Source organism: Tyto alba, unplaced genomic scaffold, assembly GCF_018691265.1.
Source record: "Tyto alba isolate M040663 unplaced genomic scaffold, T.alba_DEE_v4.0 Super-Scaffold_22, whole genome shotgun sequence".
NCBI lineage: Eukaryota > Metazoa > Chordata > Aves > Strigiformes > Tytonidae > Tyto > Tyto alba.
The window spans coordinates 20,343,338-20,359,782 of NW_024881296.1; the positions used below are offsets into that span (position 1 = coordinate 20,343,338).

The window sequence follows — 16,445 nt, forward strand, 5'->3', positions numbered from 1 at the left end:
AGCAAGCCCTCTCTTCCCCCCCAAATGATGTTACTCAACCATCAAGGTGCTGGATCTTAAAGATCTGTTAAGACATGCCTGAAACACCGTAATACCAAACCTTTTTCCTGCTACCGTCCCCGTAAGGAACGATACGGCAGTCCTCGCGCAGGGTGGGTGGGTTGGTGGGGCCCCGGCGAGACGAGACCCCTCGCCCAGGCCCCGGAGGGGCGTCCCGAGGCCTGTCCCCGCGGGCAGGGGGGCCACGGCGGTGTCGGGGGGCAAGTCGGGCGCGCCTGCTGCTCCCCGCGGGGCCGGGGGTAGCGAGGAGCCCTCCCGCCAAAGCCCCGGGGCACCGGCGGCCCGCGGCGGCCGGGCAGGGCGGGCCGGGCCGGTGGGGCCGCGGCGCCCGCAGGGGTCGCTCGCGCGGAGGCAACGGGCGGCGTGGCGGGGACCGGAGGCCGGGGCGGGCCGGGGCCGGGGCCGGGGCCGGGGCCGGGGCGGGAGGCGCGCACAAGTCGGCCGCGAGTTGCCGGCGGCGGAGCACTGGCTGTAACTTGACACCGGAGCGAGAGGCCGAGCGGAGAAAGGGAGCGGGAGCGGCGGCGGAGGAGGAGGAGAGGAGCCCCAGGGAGCGGGATGGTGACCACCTCCTTCTCCTCCCCTTAGCGGCGCTCCGCAGCCGCCGGCGCAGCAGCAGCAGCAGCGCCGGGGACTCTCGCCTGCCGCGGGCAGCCGGCGATGAGGACGGGACGGGTCCCCTGAGCTCCCGGGAACTTTCCCCGCCGCGGGCAGCTGGAGCCGAGCAGGCGGATGGAGGATGCGCTTTCCCCGGCGGGCTGCGTGACCCGGCGGCGGCGAAGGGGAGGATGAAGAAGCAGCAGCACGGCGGCGGCGGGGACCGCCCGGCGCCCCGGTCCCCCGCGGCGGCGGCGGCGGCGGCGGGAGGGGGCCCGGGCCCGGGCCAGGGCGGGGGCTGGAAGAGGCGGCGGCCCCTCTCGCTGCTGCCTTTCCTCTCGCTGCGCGACTACGGCTTCTGCACGGCCGTCCTGCTGCTCTTCTGCCTGGGCTCCCTCTTCTACCAGCTCAACGGGGGGCCCCCGCACTTTCTGCTGGACCTGCGGCACTGTCTGGGTAAGGGCGGCTGGTGGCGGCGGCGGGGACTTGTTGCGGCTCCTCCTCGCCCCCCGTGGCGGCTGGGCTGAAGCCTCCCTCCGGAGCCGGGGCTGCGGCCGCGGCCCTCCCACCCCACCCCCCCGGCTTCCCGGGCGGCTGGAGCGGGGCCGGGGCTGCCGTGGAGGGGTGGGCAGGCGGGACGCGGGGCTGTGAGGTCTGACACCGAGGTGGGAAGGGCCGACGGCGCCCTGGGAGCGGGGCGGGGGGGGGTGGGGGTGGGTGGGAGGAGGTGCGCCTTCTGAGAAGTTAATTTTGGCGAAGGGTAGAGTCCCTTTGAGACCCCTCCTCAGATCCGCGGCCGGGGGCGGCTCTTTGTCTGCCCGGTGGCCGTCGCAGAGCGCGGCGTGCCGGCCACCTCTGGCCGTCGGGTGGGCTGTGGGGGGCAGCGCTGGGGCCGCGCTGTGCCGGCAGGGCCGCGGCTCAGGGTAGAGGCTGCTGTCCTTAAAAAACAAAACCAAACCAAACCAACACCACCCCCCCCCCCCCCCCCAAAAAAAAAAAAAAAAAAAACAAACCATAAGCAACATAAACGAACAACACCCCCCCTAAACAAACAAGCCGAACACATCTACTCTGTGAACCGAGCATCCGTCCGAGTGCGGCTGGCTGGCTGCTGGCGGGGAAGGTGTGCAGGCAGGGCCGGAGCAGCGGCGCTGGAGCTCCCGGTGCCTCTCGGCCGCAGCCCGGCTGACCCCGGGGGAGCAGGGACGGGCCCGTGGCCTCTGGTCCTCGTCCTCATCTTCGCCACGAGTTTGCACGTGTTTGTTTTTTTTTTTTTTTTTTTTCTTTGTGCCTGGTTTCCACATCGCTAAATGTCACTTTCCGGCTTAGCGGAGGAGCTGTGGAAAAGTGCCTAGCGTGAGGTAGTGCCGGTACCTCAGGCTGGCAGGACTAGTTCAGATAGGGAACAAACACTAAGGGCTTCTCCGTATGGGAGGGTTACTACAGAATAATTTGCGGTGTGAGTTTTTACCACATTAGCTACTCTGTGTGACTTGTTTGTGAAGATAAACCTTTGGTGGTACACGCTGCAGAAGGGCAATCCCTAAGAGACAGTGTTCGTGTTGCAAACGAAAATGCAGTACTTGTATTTCAGAAAAATAAGCTGAAAATCCTTATCTGTTTGTACATATTTTATGAATATCTTGGGAATACAACTCTGTGTGTGTGTGTTGCTTTTCTTTAAGGGAAAACTATCCCATGTCTGAAGTTAACTGGTAAGAGGGTATGGAGAGGATGTAGCCAGGCTCTTCTGGGAGGTGCGTGGCAGTTGGACAAGAGGCAACAGACACAAGTTGCAACAAGGGAAATTCCAATGAGATGTTAAGAAAAAAATTTTCAACACGAGGGTGGTCAGACACTGAAACAGGCTACCTGGGGAGGTTGGGATGTCCTTGCAGATATTCAGCACTCAGCTGGACAAGGCCCTGAGCAACCCAAGTCAATTTGTTCCTGTTTTGTTGTGGGAAAGGGACCAGGTGAACAGAGGTCACTTCCAGTTCATGTTATTCTGTGATGCTACTTTAACTGGAGGAAAAAAACAGTGAAAATTCAAGTGAAAACAGGAGAAGAAACAACGCTTTGACTATTACTGCCCAGACACAACAGAGTATTGTCGTTTTGGCTTGAGTTTTAATGACCTTTTTTTTTATTCTTATTCCTTAAATGTTACAATTAGGAAGAAATTCCTCCACTGAAGAGGAAATGGACAAATTTTCCACCAAGGTAGAAGCAGAATTTGCTTATAGTTTATTGACTTTTTAAATGCGATCAAGCACAGTTCTCCAATTTTCAGAGGAAAGTTGATGTTGATTTTTAAAATTTTAATCTTCGTCAAAGATGAACGTTGCTTGTCTTGTGTGGGAATAGACTGCAAGAAGCACAGGGTTATACAGCTTCTCACTTTGTGGCTTTTTGACTGCTTTGAGGGATCCAGGAAATAAAACTAGGACCTACTACCCTAACCACTCTAGCCAGTAGTTGTGTCTCTGCTGGAAGATCTTCTGAGGCCTACAGATGAAAGGCTTGGAAACCGTTGCATCTTGGTGATTGGGTTATGATAATTTTTGTGAAGCGCTCAGCAAGTGCAGAAAAGCCTTTATGCCTGAGCGTGATGAGCCTCTGGGGAAGGAGTGCAGTCTTACTTGAAAATGGTTTTTTTTTGGGTTTTTTTTTTTTTTTTTGTTTTTTTTTTTTTTTTTGTTGAAGTGTTGGATTCTCTTAGGAGAAAGTAGACAGATTTATTGATATCTGTCTGTTAATGAACATCTGCACTTGTTATATCAATTAGTATAGGAATTTCCTCTCTGTGCCTGGGTCACCTGGGAAGTTGAGGAGACAAGGACTCATCTGACATCCTGCAGCAGGCCAGTGACTAAGGGGGAAGTGTAGTCCCTGTGGCTGGAGTCCTAGTACCCACTAAGCAAGTTGTGGTGCTGCCTCTGCAGAGAAGTGGAACATACTTTGGATACTAAGGTGCCTGTTTGAATGCTACTTTCTAAAGTTGTTACACTTCCTTGGTGTACGGTTTCACTTGGGTTGTCAGAGTTGATCCATGTGGACGATATTGATAAAGACTTTTTTTTTTTTTTTTTCATACTGAGTGTAGGTTTTGCAAGAGTGGTGCATACTCCTTGAGGTATCCAACTGGGAAAGTTAGCAAATTATTTTTTTGTAACCAGTAGTCTTGGTGTCTTCCAGGGAACTAACAGAAATGCTTGGAGGAATAGGTATTGAACATCCAGCCCTGCTAACTACCAAAGCCCTACATATGTACATGTGTGTTTTATACAACAGGTGAACTAGTCAGGTCTCATGACATTAAAAAAAATAAACTTTTTTTTCCCCTGAGGCTACAGATCCAGTGTACAGGCAACTCTTTCCTTTCAGTCCTTCCAACACACAATTTATGGTGTTAAGATTTAAATCCTCAAACAAAAAGGAGCAGTTAGTTTGCAAACCATGTTTGCAGTATGTGAATTTTGCAATCGCCTTTATTGCATTTAAATCTACAAGAACCAAGAAGGACTGGCCTAAAGGGAAAACTGATTTTTCTTTTTAACTACTTTGTGACCCCCACAGCACGGGGAGGGGTCATCTTGTCTGGCTTTGGGTTTTTTATTTGCATTGCAAGTTTCAGTGCATTGCTTGTGGTTAGTTATGTTACTCTGGAGGGAATGCTTGGATGTTTTTTACCACAGAAGTTGAAAGGATGTTCCTAAATAACAAAACTTCAATAGCGATCAGGATAGAAATCACACCTGCATCAGGCAGGTGTGTGCATGAAAGAAAATCAAGGCAGTGTGAAAACACTGGGGTTGGAAAACTTTAATTTTGTTCTTAGGCCTGCATAATATGCTGTGGAGGAGGAGGTATAAGTTTATGTTCAAAGGAAATAAGTGTGAAGATTTGCTAGTTCTATGAACTTCCCTTTGGTGGGGATAAGCGTATTTTCAGAATATTCAGACTATTAGTAAATTTTCTTTCTCCTGGACTAGCTTCTCTGGTATCTCATCCATATCCATCTCCCTTTTTGTTTGATTGCCATTCCGATCAGGGAGAATCTTCAAAAGACATGGAAATTTGTAGGGGAGAAGGTAGCTATATTCAGTATTTCCACTTCGCATCACCATCTCTTCTCTTTTATAACACAGTACCAGAGTCATATGGCACAAATGAAAGTAGAGTAGCAGATAAAAGACTGTGCTTTGTTATTTATCCCACTATGGCTTCAAGCTCATAATAGTTCAGAGGACAGAAAGGTCTGAGGAAAGCTAATGGTTTCTGCTGTCCATTCTGGCTGTGGTTCACGATAACAAGGCTCAAGTTGCACACTCTAGTCATCCCATCAGGATGGATCTAGAGACCTGGTTTTCAGCACGTAATTGGTGGGAGCATGGACATTAGTGAGTTATTTCCAAAGAATCTGTGGAAGATACTTAAAAACACATCTGTTGCCAGTAGGCTGAAATCACTGTATCGGGGTGCATACCAGTCCTGGGCTGTCTGTGAGCTCCAAAAAACAAGAAAGCTTAAAAACTGCCAGGCTTTCCAGTAATAAACTGGAATATTGGGATTCGCATAAATGAGGTCTTGCTTGTTGATTTCTGCCAAGGTAATCCTGGCTCGCTAATCAAAAACCCACTCCAACAGTGGGAGGAAGTGAGAAGAGTCTTCCCTTAGATGAGTAAGACAGAAATCGTAAATCTTGGACAGCCCTGTGGCTTTTGGGGAACGCACTGGGGACTCAATTTCCCTGCAACTGCGATGGTTTTGTATTGCTTTATTCTTCTCTGCTTTGGCTTGTGATATATACATGCTTCAAAATACCGAAATGAGTATTTCCAAAGACTGGTAGCAACCCTCTGATGACCAATAAAAAAATCCGTATCTTTTGATCTTCAGTATTTTGCAGTGCAAACTTGTTGTTATGTCAATTAAATAATTTCCCCTGTTGGAGCTCCCCAGGAGCCTACCAACAAGTGCGCTGGTTTGATTGCATGTGAAAGTTGCCTGTGCTGTGGCTTCCTATGCAAGACAAAAGACTTAAGTGTGGCCAGTTGTGTTCTTCAAATAATCTCTAAATTGCTCCCTACTCTCACTCTTCATGCCACTGGAAGCTCTTGGGTATTTTGGCCAGTGTGTTTGGTAGGCTTGAAGTTGTCACAACAACTTATGTTTATTTCAGACACATGAGGGAATTGAACAATAATTTTGTCAAATAGAAGAAACAGAGAGAAATCTGAGTTTTTGGGGAGGTTGTAACAAAAATCTTCAGCATATTTAAACACAAAGTGAAAATTTTTTTTTAGTGAGGTAGTATGAATTTGCTTTATTTTGGTAGGGTGTTTTGGGGAGGTTGTTTTGGTTTTTGTTTTTTTTTTTGGTGTTTGTTTTTCTTTCTGAAGTGTCTTTTTTTCCTGCTCACGTGTTCAGAGAGGGACTAAAAAGAAAAATTGACTATCCAAAGCAAACAATAAATGTGACTAACACTGTGTTGTATACAAAATTTATTCCTAAACTGGAAGGGGAGGGGGAACAACAGTTGGTTGGGTGTTTTTTTTTTTTTTTTTTTTTGAGGGGGGAGCTGGTTTGAGGTTTTTATTCTGATAATACTGCATTTATATCTAAAATGATGGAAAGCACAGAATTCTTCAGGGCAAGCTTTTTAAACAATATAAGCACCTAGCATGTTCCATTGTAGGTACAATACATGTAGCTACAATGTTCCATTGTAGGTAGAGAGCATGCTGCTTTTTTTATGGCCAAAAAAGCTTGTTGCATCTAGTTTTGTTTTGCACATGGATCATGAATCGTTTACAGTTTTGAAGGCTCTTCGGGTGTGTGAGTAGGAGAAACACACTCAAGGAAAGAGAGTCAGGTCTATGGATGAGGTTTACTGTATGGTTACACAATACCTGTTTCTGAAATTAATATGCTTTTAACAAGGCCCTGGTTATGGTCTTATTGACAATTTTTTCTTACTGTTTTCAAGAATGTGTAGTGTTCTCAAGAGCTCTTCTGTACTTCAAAGCATTTTGATTTTTCTCTGGCTCTTCAGTGGATTGTTTATTTCCATTGAGCTTGGAATTTATTACATTTTAAAATTCATTAACATTGTAAGGAAATGAAAGGTCAGTTTAGAAGCTGCTTCCTGAAGCCTTGAAAAGAGATAATCTGAACCAAAATGACAAGTCTGTAGCTGGAGCTTTCTTAATTAACTTTTCTGTCCTCTTTGGACTTCCTCATTTTGCTATTGTGAATGTGATACATATTATCTTTCAGATAAAATATGTTTGGACTTCCAGTTACGTTGCTAAGCACTCAAGTTATGTGAGCTTTTTTGGAAGACAAAAGATGTGCTTCATCTCCAACCAGCTTTTGTTAAAAGGCTGCATGACTTGCGCATCGTTCACTCACTTGTCTGATTGTAAGAATAAAAAAGCTCTACCTCACACATGATGCTGTCAAGGAATACTCTATGGAGAACCAGAATGCACCTTGTTTTATGACAATCTCCAGCCTTTTCCTTTTGAAAAGATGAAGTGGTCACTGGACTACATTATGCCCACTGGCCATAAAACACTGTGTACAGTGAAGTCATAACAAAAAATGTTTAAGACTGTGTGAATGTGTTGTGATGATCTTATAAATATATTTGGGAAATTGGGCAGCATTTATTCAGAGATGCATTTTCTGCTTTCAAAATCAGACTCTTCTGGGAATCAGGTATTGCATATATGCAGCTGTGTACATTTTTCTTTTTCATATTTTCAACTTTGTCTGTTGACAAGGGATTTAAAGGATTAATTCAGTTCCTGATGAGAGGGAATATTACTATAGCTTTTTCAGAAATGTATTTGGGTTTGGTTTACTTTCAGGTTATACGACAGTGTGGTATATATACCTGTGAGAGGACAAGTCTACTGGTTAAATGGGATACTCCACTTGGATTTGGGGAGATGAAGGAGGTTTTGGCTTCCTGCCCTGACAGACTTCATGTGACATTGAACAAGTTATGTGTTAATTCTGTCTGTTTTTAGTCCCCTTTTGTCTTAAGGACATTTTGAAGATAAAAGCATAACGGAATATGATATTCTCAGATATTACAGTGATCGTAGCCATAGAAGTACTTGTGATAAAGCACTGTGTCACGGATGGATTTTGGCTATGTAGGAGAGTGTTAGAAGGGAGCAGCTTCTGTGTAGGCTAAGGCAAAGTCAGGGGTTTAGCTACTTTTCTTTCAAGGGTATCGCCACTGTTCATTAAGTCTTTGTGCAGTTTTACTTCAGGAGTTATTGCTATAATTGGTTTCCAGAGTCTCATCAAAGGGCATAAATTTTTATATGTGTCCTCATACAGAAGGTTTCATGTCCAGGAGAATGGAACTTGATCACTTATTTCTTCTTTCCAGTGGTGCTACTTTGACGTGATTTGCAAAAATGAAAGTAAAAATACAGTTTCTTGAAGATTCATTCAGCTGAAGTGAATAGCAAGCACTTTGTGATCTATTAGAGAATACTCAACCAAAATGAATTGTGGCTGTCATGGGAAATAAAAATGGTTGATGCAGTGGTTCTCATATTTTCACACAAAATCAGGGAGGAGGAAGTTTGCTTTTGCTTAGGGTTTGACAAAGAATTGGTAAGTACTGAAGGCTGCCAGAAAGGGAGACCCTAGCAAAAGTAACTCACACAAAAGCTTCAATCCTTAGTCCTCTGTGGGGAAAATGAGGGCTGTCTAATTTGTTATTTTTTTTCTTTAACTATAGTAAAGGGTCTGAGATTAACATCTGTGCTAGCTCTGATGAACCGATTCCTGATAAAACTATTTTGAAATCAGTAACGTATGCCAAAATGAGCAGTGACAGGAAGTAGAAGTTTTAAATTTATTAAATACAGATCTATATTGTCAAAATGTGCAGAACTTATGATGAAAGTGTAACGGAGGGACTTGATTTTGATGGGATTTTGGTGAGAACACTCTGTAAAATGGTTAAACAGGAGCTTCTTAGGAGGTGTTTTTCAGCACATGTAAGAAGGGAAGAGAAATATGTTAAATGCCACATACTTGCATATTGTCTTTCTGTTGCAGATTTGTTTCTGAGATCAGTTTTGAGCTGATGGAAGTTTATGTTAAGAACTGGATAACGCTACCACTCTCATGCGTGTGAAGCAGCCACTCTCAGAAGTGTGATTAAATGAAAGCTGAAGGAGTAACTGCTGCTTCCTCTAACTGCGAGCTCTCTACATTGTCTCACTGATAATGAGCAAACCCAATCACTTCATTTCATCCATTCAAGAGTTTTTTTCTGGGGAGTCAGTGAAATTCAGTGTGAGTTACTTAATCTCCCAATACACAGCCTTACGCTGTTAATCCTGCTGCATTTTCCCCTCTCTAGTTTTGAATCTGACACTTGTCTCATCTAATCAATGGGGCAAATTTTGGCAAAGCTCTCTCTGGGATTCTTTATAGCTCAGCGGTCGTTTGTATTTTGCACTGTGCTACATGGAAACAGCTGACAGCTTCAGGTTTTTTGTCCCGGAACGTTTTGGTTATGAGTGTTAGAAGCTGAAAGATGTTTAAGCAGCATGTAGTGTCTTTCACCTTCTGACCCCCGCTCAAATACAGCTGAGGTTGACAGTAACTGGATCTTATTAGAGTGCTGAGGTGTTCAGTGAGCTGTAAGTTGATTGTGTAAGTTGTTGTGATACCGCTGCTGGCCCTGCCACTCTCCTCTTTGCTCTGCTGGCTCAAGGATACGGCGTGTCCGGCTGGCGTGGGAGTGTATAGCGGCAGTGGAGGATCCAGTGGGTTTTATCTGGTGGGGGTGCCAATGGGCTGGTGCTCTTCCCTCCCCGTTTGTGTGTGCTGTGGTTCTGGGCTTGGTGCTGGTGTATGTGCTGTCCGTGCTTAGTGCAAGAGGGAAGTGAGACTCAGCAGGATGTTACTGAGGGTTACAAAGCTCGTGGGGGACATGGACCCAACTGTCCCCAAGGTGAGAGCTGTGCCTCTACGGTGGATTTCTTTGTACTACCGTGTTCCATAGTTAGAGGTGTTTGTGTGGAGCTGTTGTATCAATGAAGAACTTACTTCTTACCCAAAAGAAAAAAAAAGGGAAGGTTGGCGTTTCCTGCTTAGGTGTCACAGACCAAGAAATCTTTCCATCTTCTGCCACAGAAGCTGCTCAGTGTCCTCCTAGCTTCCTCTTCTCTCTCTGTCACTCTTGACTGGAGAGTAAAACTTTCTGGGTTTTTGTCCTCGTACAGCAGTTTCCATCTATCACGTCAAAGAAGAAGGTAAATGTTAACACTTCTTTTTATTTAAAGGGCACAGAGCGGCCATGTGCCTTGCTTGGTGTCATTTGGCTGATCAGTAGCAGTATGAAGAGTAGTGCCGTTGTTCTGTCTTAATTGGCGGAACGACCAAAGGAGGGTTGTGAAAATATGCCAGGAATTGATAAAGGAGCTGGTGAAGCTGGCAGTGACCCTGAAGAAGCAACACTGTAGTTAAGACACGGAAATACCAAGATGAGCACGAGGGATGAGTCCATGAAACCATCATCAGGGAAATACCAAGGTGGGTGCACCGAAACAGAAGCTGCTAATCGAACCAAGGAGAGAACTACTTGAACTGGGGGTGACCTTTCCTCATTGGCATAGTAAGAACCTGCCCTCGAGGTAGGAAAAAGCCCCCTGCCAAGCAAAGCCCCTTCCTCACTGGAGATGCGCAGTTAAAAGAGAGGCTACTGTGAGTTTAAATGGAGATGAGACCTCACAGGGAGGACCAGTGAGAATGAGGGCGGCCAAACTTATCAATAAAAAGTGCTGATCACTGTTGCTCGGAATGTGTGAGTGCTTACCGTGTATTAATGAAGGTGTGCTAGCTTTGTGAAATTGCCACCTGGCACCCATCTGTCTGCGCAGATACGGATTAAACAATTGTCTCGACCCTGTGTGTTCTTTTGGCTCATTGCATACCGGGTAAAAGAACTCAGATTTTGGGACAACATGATGATTCCTTGCACTCTTAGAAGGGCAGGGGTTTGCCTGGCAATGCGTGCAGCATGTCTGGCAGAACACTGATGGTCAGCAATGTGGAAACTCTGCTACTTGTCCTTGTCTCAGCACTTGCCTGCATCTCCTGGCAGGGCTGATCTGAGTGTGTCCAACCGGCAGGGCTCGTATCTGCATATCATTCCTGAGAAGGAGTGAAGTTATTTTTCTGATGGGGCTTCTGAAGCACAGGGTGGTTCAGGGAAGTGTGAAACCAGGTATACCAAACTGTGGAGCAGCTTTTACCCAGCAGAGCCTCCATCCAGTGTAGGTATGGAAACTTGCATTTTTTTTCTCTGTGAGTGACAACTTTTTAGTGTCTTTCCTCACCCTGTTCCCATCAGCAGGGAAGCCTGGTGCTGTAGGGTTGTACATTGGGCTTGGGAGTCTGAAAATGATAGGGAAGCATGTGGGAGGGAGTGATAGCTGGGAGAGGAAAAAGTGGGGTGAGAGAAAGACAGGTTGCTCGGTAAAAGTTTTCCAATTTAAGCTACCTTCTAATATACTCTGCTTAAAATGAGTCTACAAGAGACAGGAATAGTACCGGGGGAGCAGATAAGTGATAAACGGCATGTTAAGGTGCATATTCCCACAGAAAAGTTTTTTTTTTGCTTTTTTCTGCAGCTGTCTTCACCTCTGTGGAATTTGCTCACCAAAGCCTCTACTATGGGTGGAAAAAATTGTGTTTGTGGCACGGGTAGATGTTAAAACAGCTGCTTTGTGTAGCAAACACAGTTTAAAAGCTTTATAGTCAGCTTCAGAAATGTTTTCTTACCTTATTTATCCTGAAGACAGGAATACTTCTAATACAAAGGAGTTCATAATGTGAGGGAGTGTGAGAGGCTCATGTAAATTTTATTCATCTTTTAAGCCCTCTGGCTATGTTTGGCTAAAAGTTTACACCCACAGATTTCCTTAATTCACAGAATCATAGGATGGTTTGGGTTGGAAGGGACCTTAAAGACCATCTGGTTCCAACCCCCCTGCCAGGGCAAGGACCCCTTCCCCCAGCCCAGGTTGCTCCCAGCCCCGTCCAGCCTGGCCTGGAACCCTTCCAGGGAGGGGGCAGCCACAGCTGCTCTGGGCAACCTGTGCCAGTGCCTCACCACCCGCACAGTACAGAATTTCTTCCTTACATCTAATCTAAATCTGCCTTCTTTCCATTTACAGCTATTACCCCTCGTCCTATCCCTACACTCCCTGACAAAGAGTCCCCCCCCATCTTTCCTGTAGCCCCCTTTAAGCACTGGAAGGCTGCTATAAGGTCTCCCTGGAGCCTTCTCTTCTCCTGGCTGAACAACCCCAACTCTCAGCCTGTCCTCACAGGGGAGCTGCTCCAGCCCCCTGATCAGCTTCGTGGCCTCCCCTGGACCCACTCAAGCAGGTCCGTATCCTTATGCTGGGGGCCCCAGAGCTGGACACAGCACTGTGGGTGGGGTCTTATGAGAGCAGAGCAGAGGGGGAGAGTCCCCTTCCTCCACCAGCTGGCCATGCTTCTCTTGATGCAGCCTGGAACACAGTTGGCTTTCCAGGCTGTGAGCGCACATTGCTGGCTCATAGTTTTCCAAACAATAATACCCCTAAGTCCTTCTCTGCAGGGCTGCTCTCAATCCACTCCTCACCCGGCCTGTATTTGTGCTTGGGATTGCCCTGACCCATGTGCGGGACCTTGCACTTGGACTTGTTGGACTTCATGAGGTTTGCATAGGCCCACCTCTAAAGCCTGTCAAGGTGCCTATGTAAAATGGTTGAACAGGTCAGAGAAGATCCTACGATTGTTCTGACACAGAAGCTTGAAACAGTAAGTACAATGGGATAAAAAGAACAATGCATTTATTTTTCATATCCCTTATTTTTCTGTTATCCTATTCTATCCACTGTTTTCAGCTGGTAATCAATTCTTTCTGCCCCATCTTCTTATTCTGATTGCATAATTTAAATTAATTTATTAATAAGAAGAGAGAATTTCTAATGCCTTTTGTATCTAGCAAGAAACTGGATTTGCTGAAATTGCTTGAGTGTGTTTTGTGTGATAATCACCCCATTGTTTTGGACATACACTTTGGGCACTTAAGAGAACCCTTCTTTCTGGGTTATTGGCTTAGCCTTGTGTGAAAGTGCTTGCACGTTTTTAACTTCTGGCTCCTGTTACCCATTCAAGAGCAGCACTGCTGGTTATTTTGGTTTTGTAGCTATCCCTCTGTGCAAAGACAAGTTTGCAGGTGAGATGTAAGAGTTTGTGTTTTCATCTTGGACTGGACGAAAAAGTCTGTTTATAGGGTTTTTTTGGAAGTTGCGATGTTGCACCTGCTGCTGACCCCCTGTGAACACTGCTTTAAATTGCATCGCTGTGAAAGGAAGCCCTGTGTGCTTCCGCTGTTACAAGTACAGCCAAAGGGATGAATAGCCGCTCTGTATGCTCATGCGAGTGTGTATGAACACATTTACTAAAATAAACTACTGCATTGTTACTCAGGGCAGATAATTTTAAAGTATGAGTTAATAGTCCTTTCTAATTAGATTGTCTTTTCTGAAGAACTGGCTGGGTGGGGGAGGACCCATGTCCCCGCTCTGTGCTGTTGTGCTTTTGGAGCAGTAAGTTTTGGAGCCAGGGCTTGCAAGGGTCTAGGACCTGTTCATTCTTACCATGGGAGTAAGAAAGGGATGAGAATCCTTTTGGAATTGGTGAGAATTGGGTTCCTCTTTGGATCTTGTTGTAAGATTCATACCACTCCCAGCTATTTATGTGGATTTCCTGCCTTATCAGTGAGAGAAGAGAGCTGCTTCCAGGTCATTACAGTTTGATAGATGTATGATGCAAGTAGGATCAGCTCTTTTCAGAGATGTCGGTCATCTGTAGCCTGTTGCCATTTACTTGGAAGGGAGTACCAAGCTTATGTACGCTGCCGCTGCCTTAGCTGCTGCAGCCTTTCCCTGGACAGTGGAGGTGCTTGCCTGTAAGACCTAATCTGACTGGTGCAGCAGTAGCTCAAAAGCATAAGCTTAAAAGCTTGTGGTTTGGTTTGGTTTTGCTTTGGTTCTGGCATTTTTTTTTTTTTATTATTATTTTTTTAACTTTCAAGTGAAAGCTGTGGAAAATGATGACACATGACTTTTCACCAAGGAAAGTTTCCCCATCGTTATTGGTGAGCAGGCAAGTAGATTTTCAAACATAAGTTATGTTTATATAATGAGGCATTTGTTTTTCTTTGTTTTAGAATCTGGGTTAGAGGATGTTTGGAGACTGGAGGGGTGGATAGGAAGTGGAGAGCAGTTATTTCACAGAAATTTATTTTACTCTCTTGCTCTTTCGATCTGCACTGAGGGAAGCGGACCCTCTTGTGTGGAAAATAGATGTTTGGCTATATTTGTAAGCATGGAAGCACAATGATTAGGTTTGTATTATGGTTTCTGAGTGCTAATGCTTTAGAAACAGACATTTGGATGCTTGCCAAAGCTTGCTTATTATCACAATGATTCAGGGTAGAAGTCATCAGGAGACTGGGATGGAGATCATGGAGCTCATGGCAGTTTGAGTAAAGTAGCAGTGCATCTCTGCCGTACATAAATAGAACATTTTAGCACCCCTCAGAATGTTTATTTTAAAAACCTCTACTGGTCAAGTGGATAGTTGGTTCAGTTTAATGTATTTGCCTCAGAGGAAGGATGCCAACATAACATTGTACTTGTACAGTGTCACCAAACCGCTAGCAAGTGACAGATCTGTGAGATGAGCTGCCAGTGGCTGGATTAAAAGCTGCCAGTCAAGGGGATTTGATTTATTACTTCCACACTTTTTTTTTTTTTTTTTTTTTTTTTTTTATTTGGAAAGTCCTGGACATTTGGGGAGGAGATGCTCCTTACAACTGTCCTTGTAGTTTAACAAGAAGTGTTTCTAAAATACATAGAACAAATTTGTGACAAATAAGTGAATGTTTCATAGCTTTTGCCTAATTACTGCTAGACCATTGTGAAGTCTCTGTTGTTGCTTGACTTTTGATAAGAATGGCAGGTTACTTTGGAGGAAATTACAATTGTTTCAAAGATTTTTACATGATGTTTTAGTTCAGAATTCAAAGCTTGCTCTTGATATCTAAATTGCAGTTATGTGTCTTTACCTTGTCAGATCTAAACTTTGGGAACTCTTGTGCGGTTTAGAACTTGCATTGTTTTTCTGAACATACATATATCCATAGATAGATATAGATATATATATATGTATGTATATTTAATTGTCTGTTGAGAATATGAAATTGTATGCTTTTGCTCCATGGCAGTGACTTGTGTTGAAGCAGATATGAGACCTGAAGGGATTGGGGCAGACAAGGAGATGTGAGAGGAAACCAAGCCTTATGATGGTGTTTCATAAAGTGTTTGAGAATTGTGTCACAATATACCAGTCTCAGCTTCAGTTTCAGATGACACAGTAATTTTGTGAATGCCAACAGTAATTGACCAGTGTTGTTATGGGTTTGTTTACCTCATAGCAATTAGCAGGAGACAGCGTTAAGTATGGCTGCTTTTTTCCCTTTATTTTTTCTTTTTTCTTTTCTTTGTATCAGAAGAGTTAAATACAGTACCAATGTAGGCTTTTTTTTTGGTCTCGTTTTCTCTCATCTGTCTTTTTACTGCCTTCCAAGATGTGAGAACATCCTTTTCCTTCCACTGCACTTATATTTGCAGGTAGCTGTCTAGTCCTTTTGTTAATCTGTTCCTGTATAGCACCAGATCATGTTTATCAGCTGGTGGTTTGCAAATCATGTCTTGCTGGTGGCCCTACTTCCTTCAGCCAGGTTCTCTTTCATCAGTGGCTTGCATTATAAAGTAAATACTCTTGCCCCTTTTGCCTGACCTACATCTGGAGAAAAGCCAGCTGAATCTGTGCGTTGAAAATCAGAAGTAAGTGGAATCTTAGAAGAAGTGTTCCACGAGTAGCCCATGCCTTTGCATCCTTCAAAGGTAAGGAAAAATGCTAATGAGGTACTTTGAAATACACAGAAAGATCTTGGAACTGGGATGTTGGTAAACCTCTTCTGTACAAGTTTGACGAGATTACAGGTAGAAATTGCATTCAGATGGGCAGTACAGTGCCAAGAAGAGATTTTTAAGTGGGAGAGAATTAGTGGGGGGAAGTGGGGACAGACAGATGTCTTGATGATCAGAAAAAATTACACGAGATCTACGACTGTGTATGGCTTGTATATAAGGCCCTGACTCTTTCTTTCAGAGGTTCCCTCTGAAGTCAGCAGGGAGAGCCAGAGGTATCTCCAAAGAACAACTCAGGCTACCTGTGTTTTTACGACAGCAGAGCCCTGATTTGTGCACAGAGAAATGCTTGAAGTTTGGTGGGAAGAATCTGAGTCGTTCTGGTATTTATTCTTAGAAACATTGGTGGAGTGGAAGGCTTCCAAAGAGAAAGAGGAGAGAGAGGAGCCCAGAAGTTAGGCTAGCTAGATTTTTAGATGGATAGGTCACTTTGTGTCAGAGGGTCATTGAAACCTGAGTGCTTAGGGTGCCTGAAAATAAAGATTACATAGAGCACTGGAAAAATAGCACTGCAGGGGTTATCTATCCCTGCTCGATGGGTGGATTTGATGCCATATTTGCTTTTCCTTAAGTCTTGTAGTTCTATGAAAAGGGTGTGTGACAACAGCTTTGTTAGAATCGATATGTTGCAGCAGATACTGTAAGGAAAAGGCTGTGAAATTGCTGACTTCTCAGTTCCTTTCATATCTG

General features: G+C 45.1%; 1 protein-coding gene across 2 annotated transcripts in view; it reads left to right on the forward strand.

Moving 5' to 3' along the window:
* The first annotated feature begins 453 nt into the window (after positions 1-453).
* Positions 454-16,445, forward strand: part of UST (uronyl 2-sulfotransferase) — a 176,637-nt gene continuing 160,645 nt past the window's right edge. For both annotated transcript variants that reach the window (XM_042796049.1, XM_042796048.1), the window contains exon 1: positions 454-1,113. In XM_042796049.1, the coding sequence (XP_042651983.1) occupies positions 849-1,113 (265 nt within the window). In that variant the 5' untranslated portion in view covers positions 454-848. The remainder of the gene's footprint in view (positions 1,114-16,445) is intronic.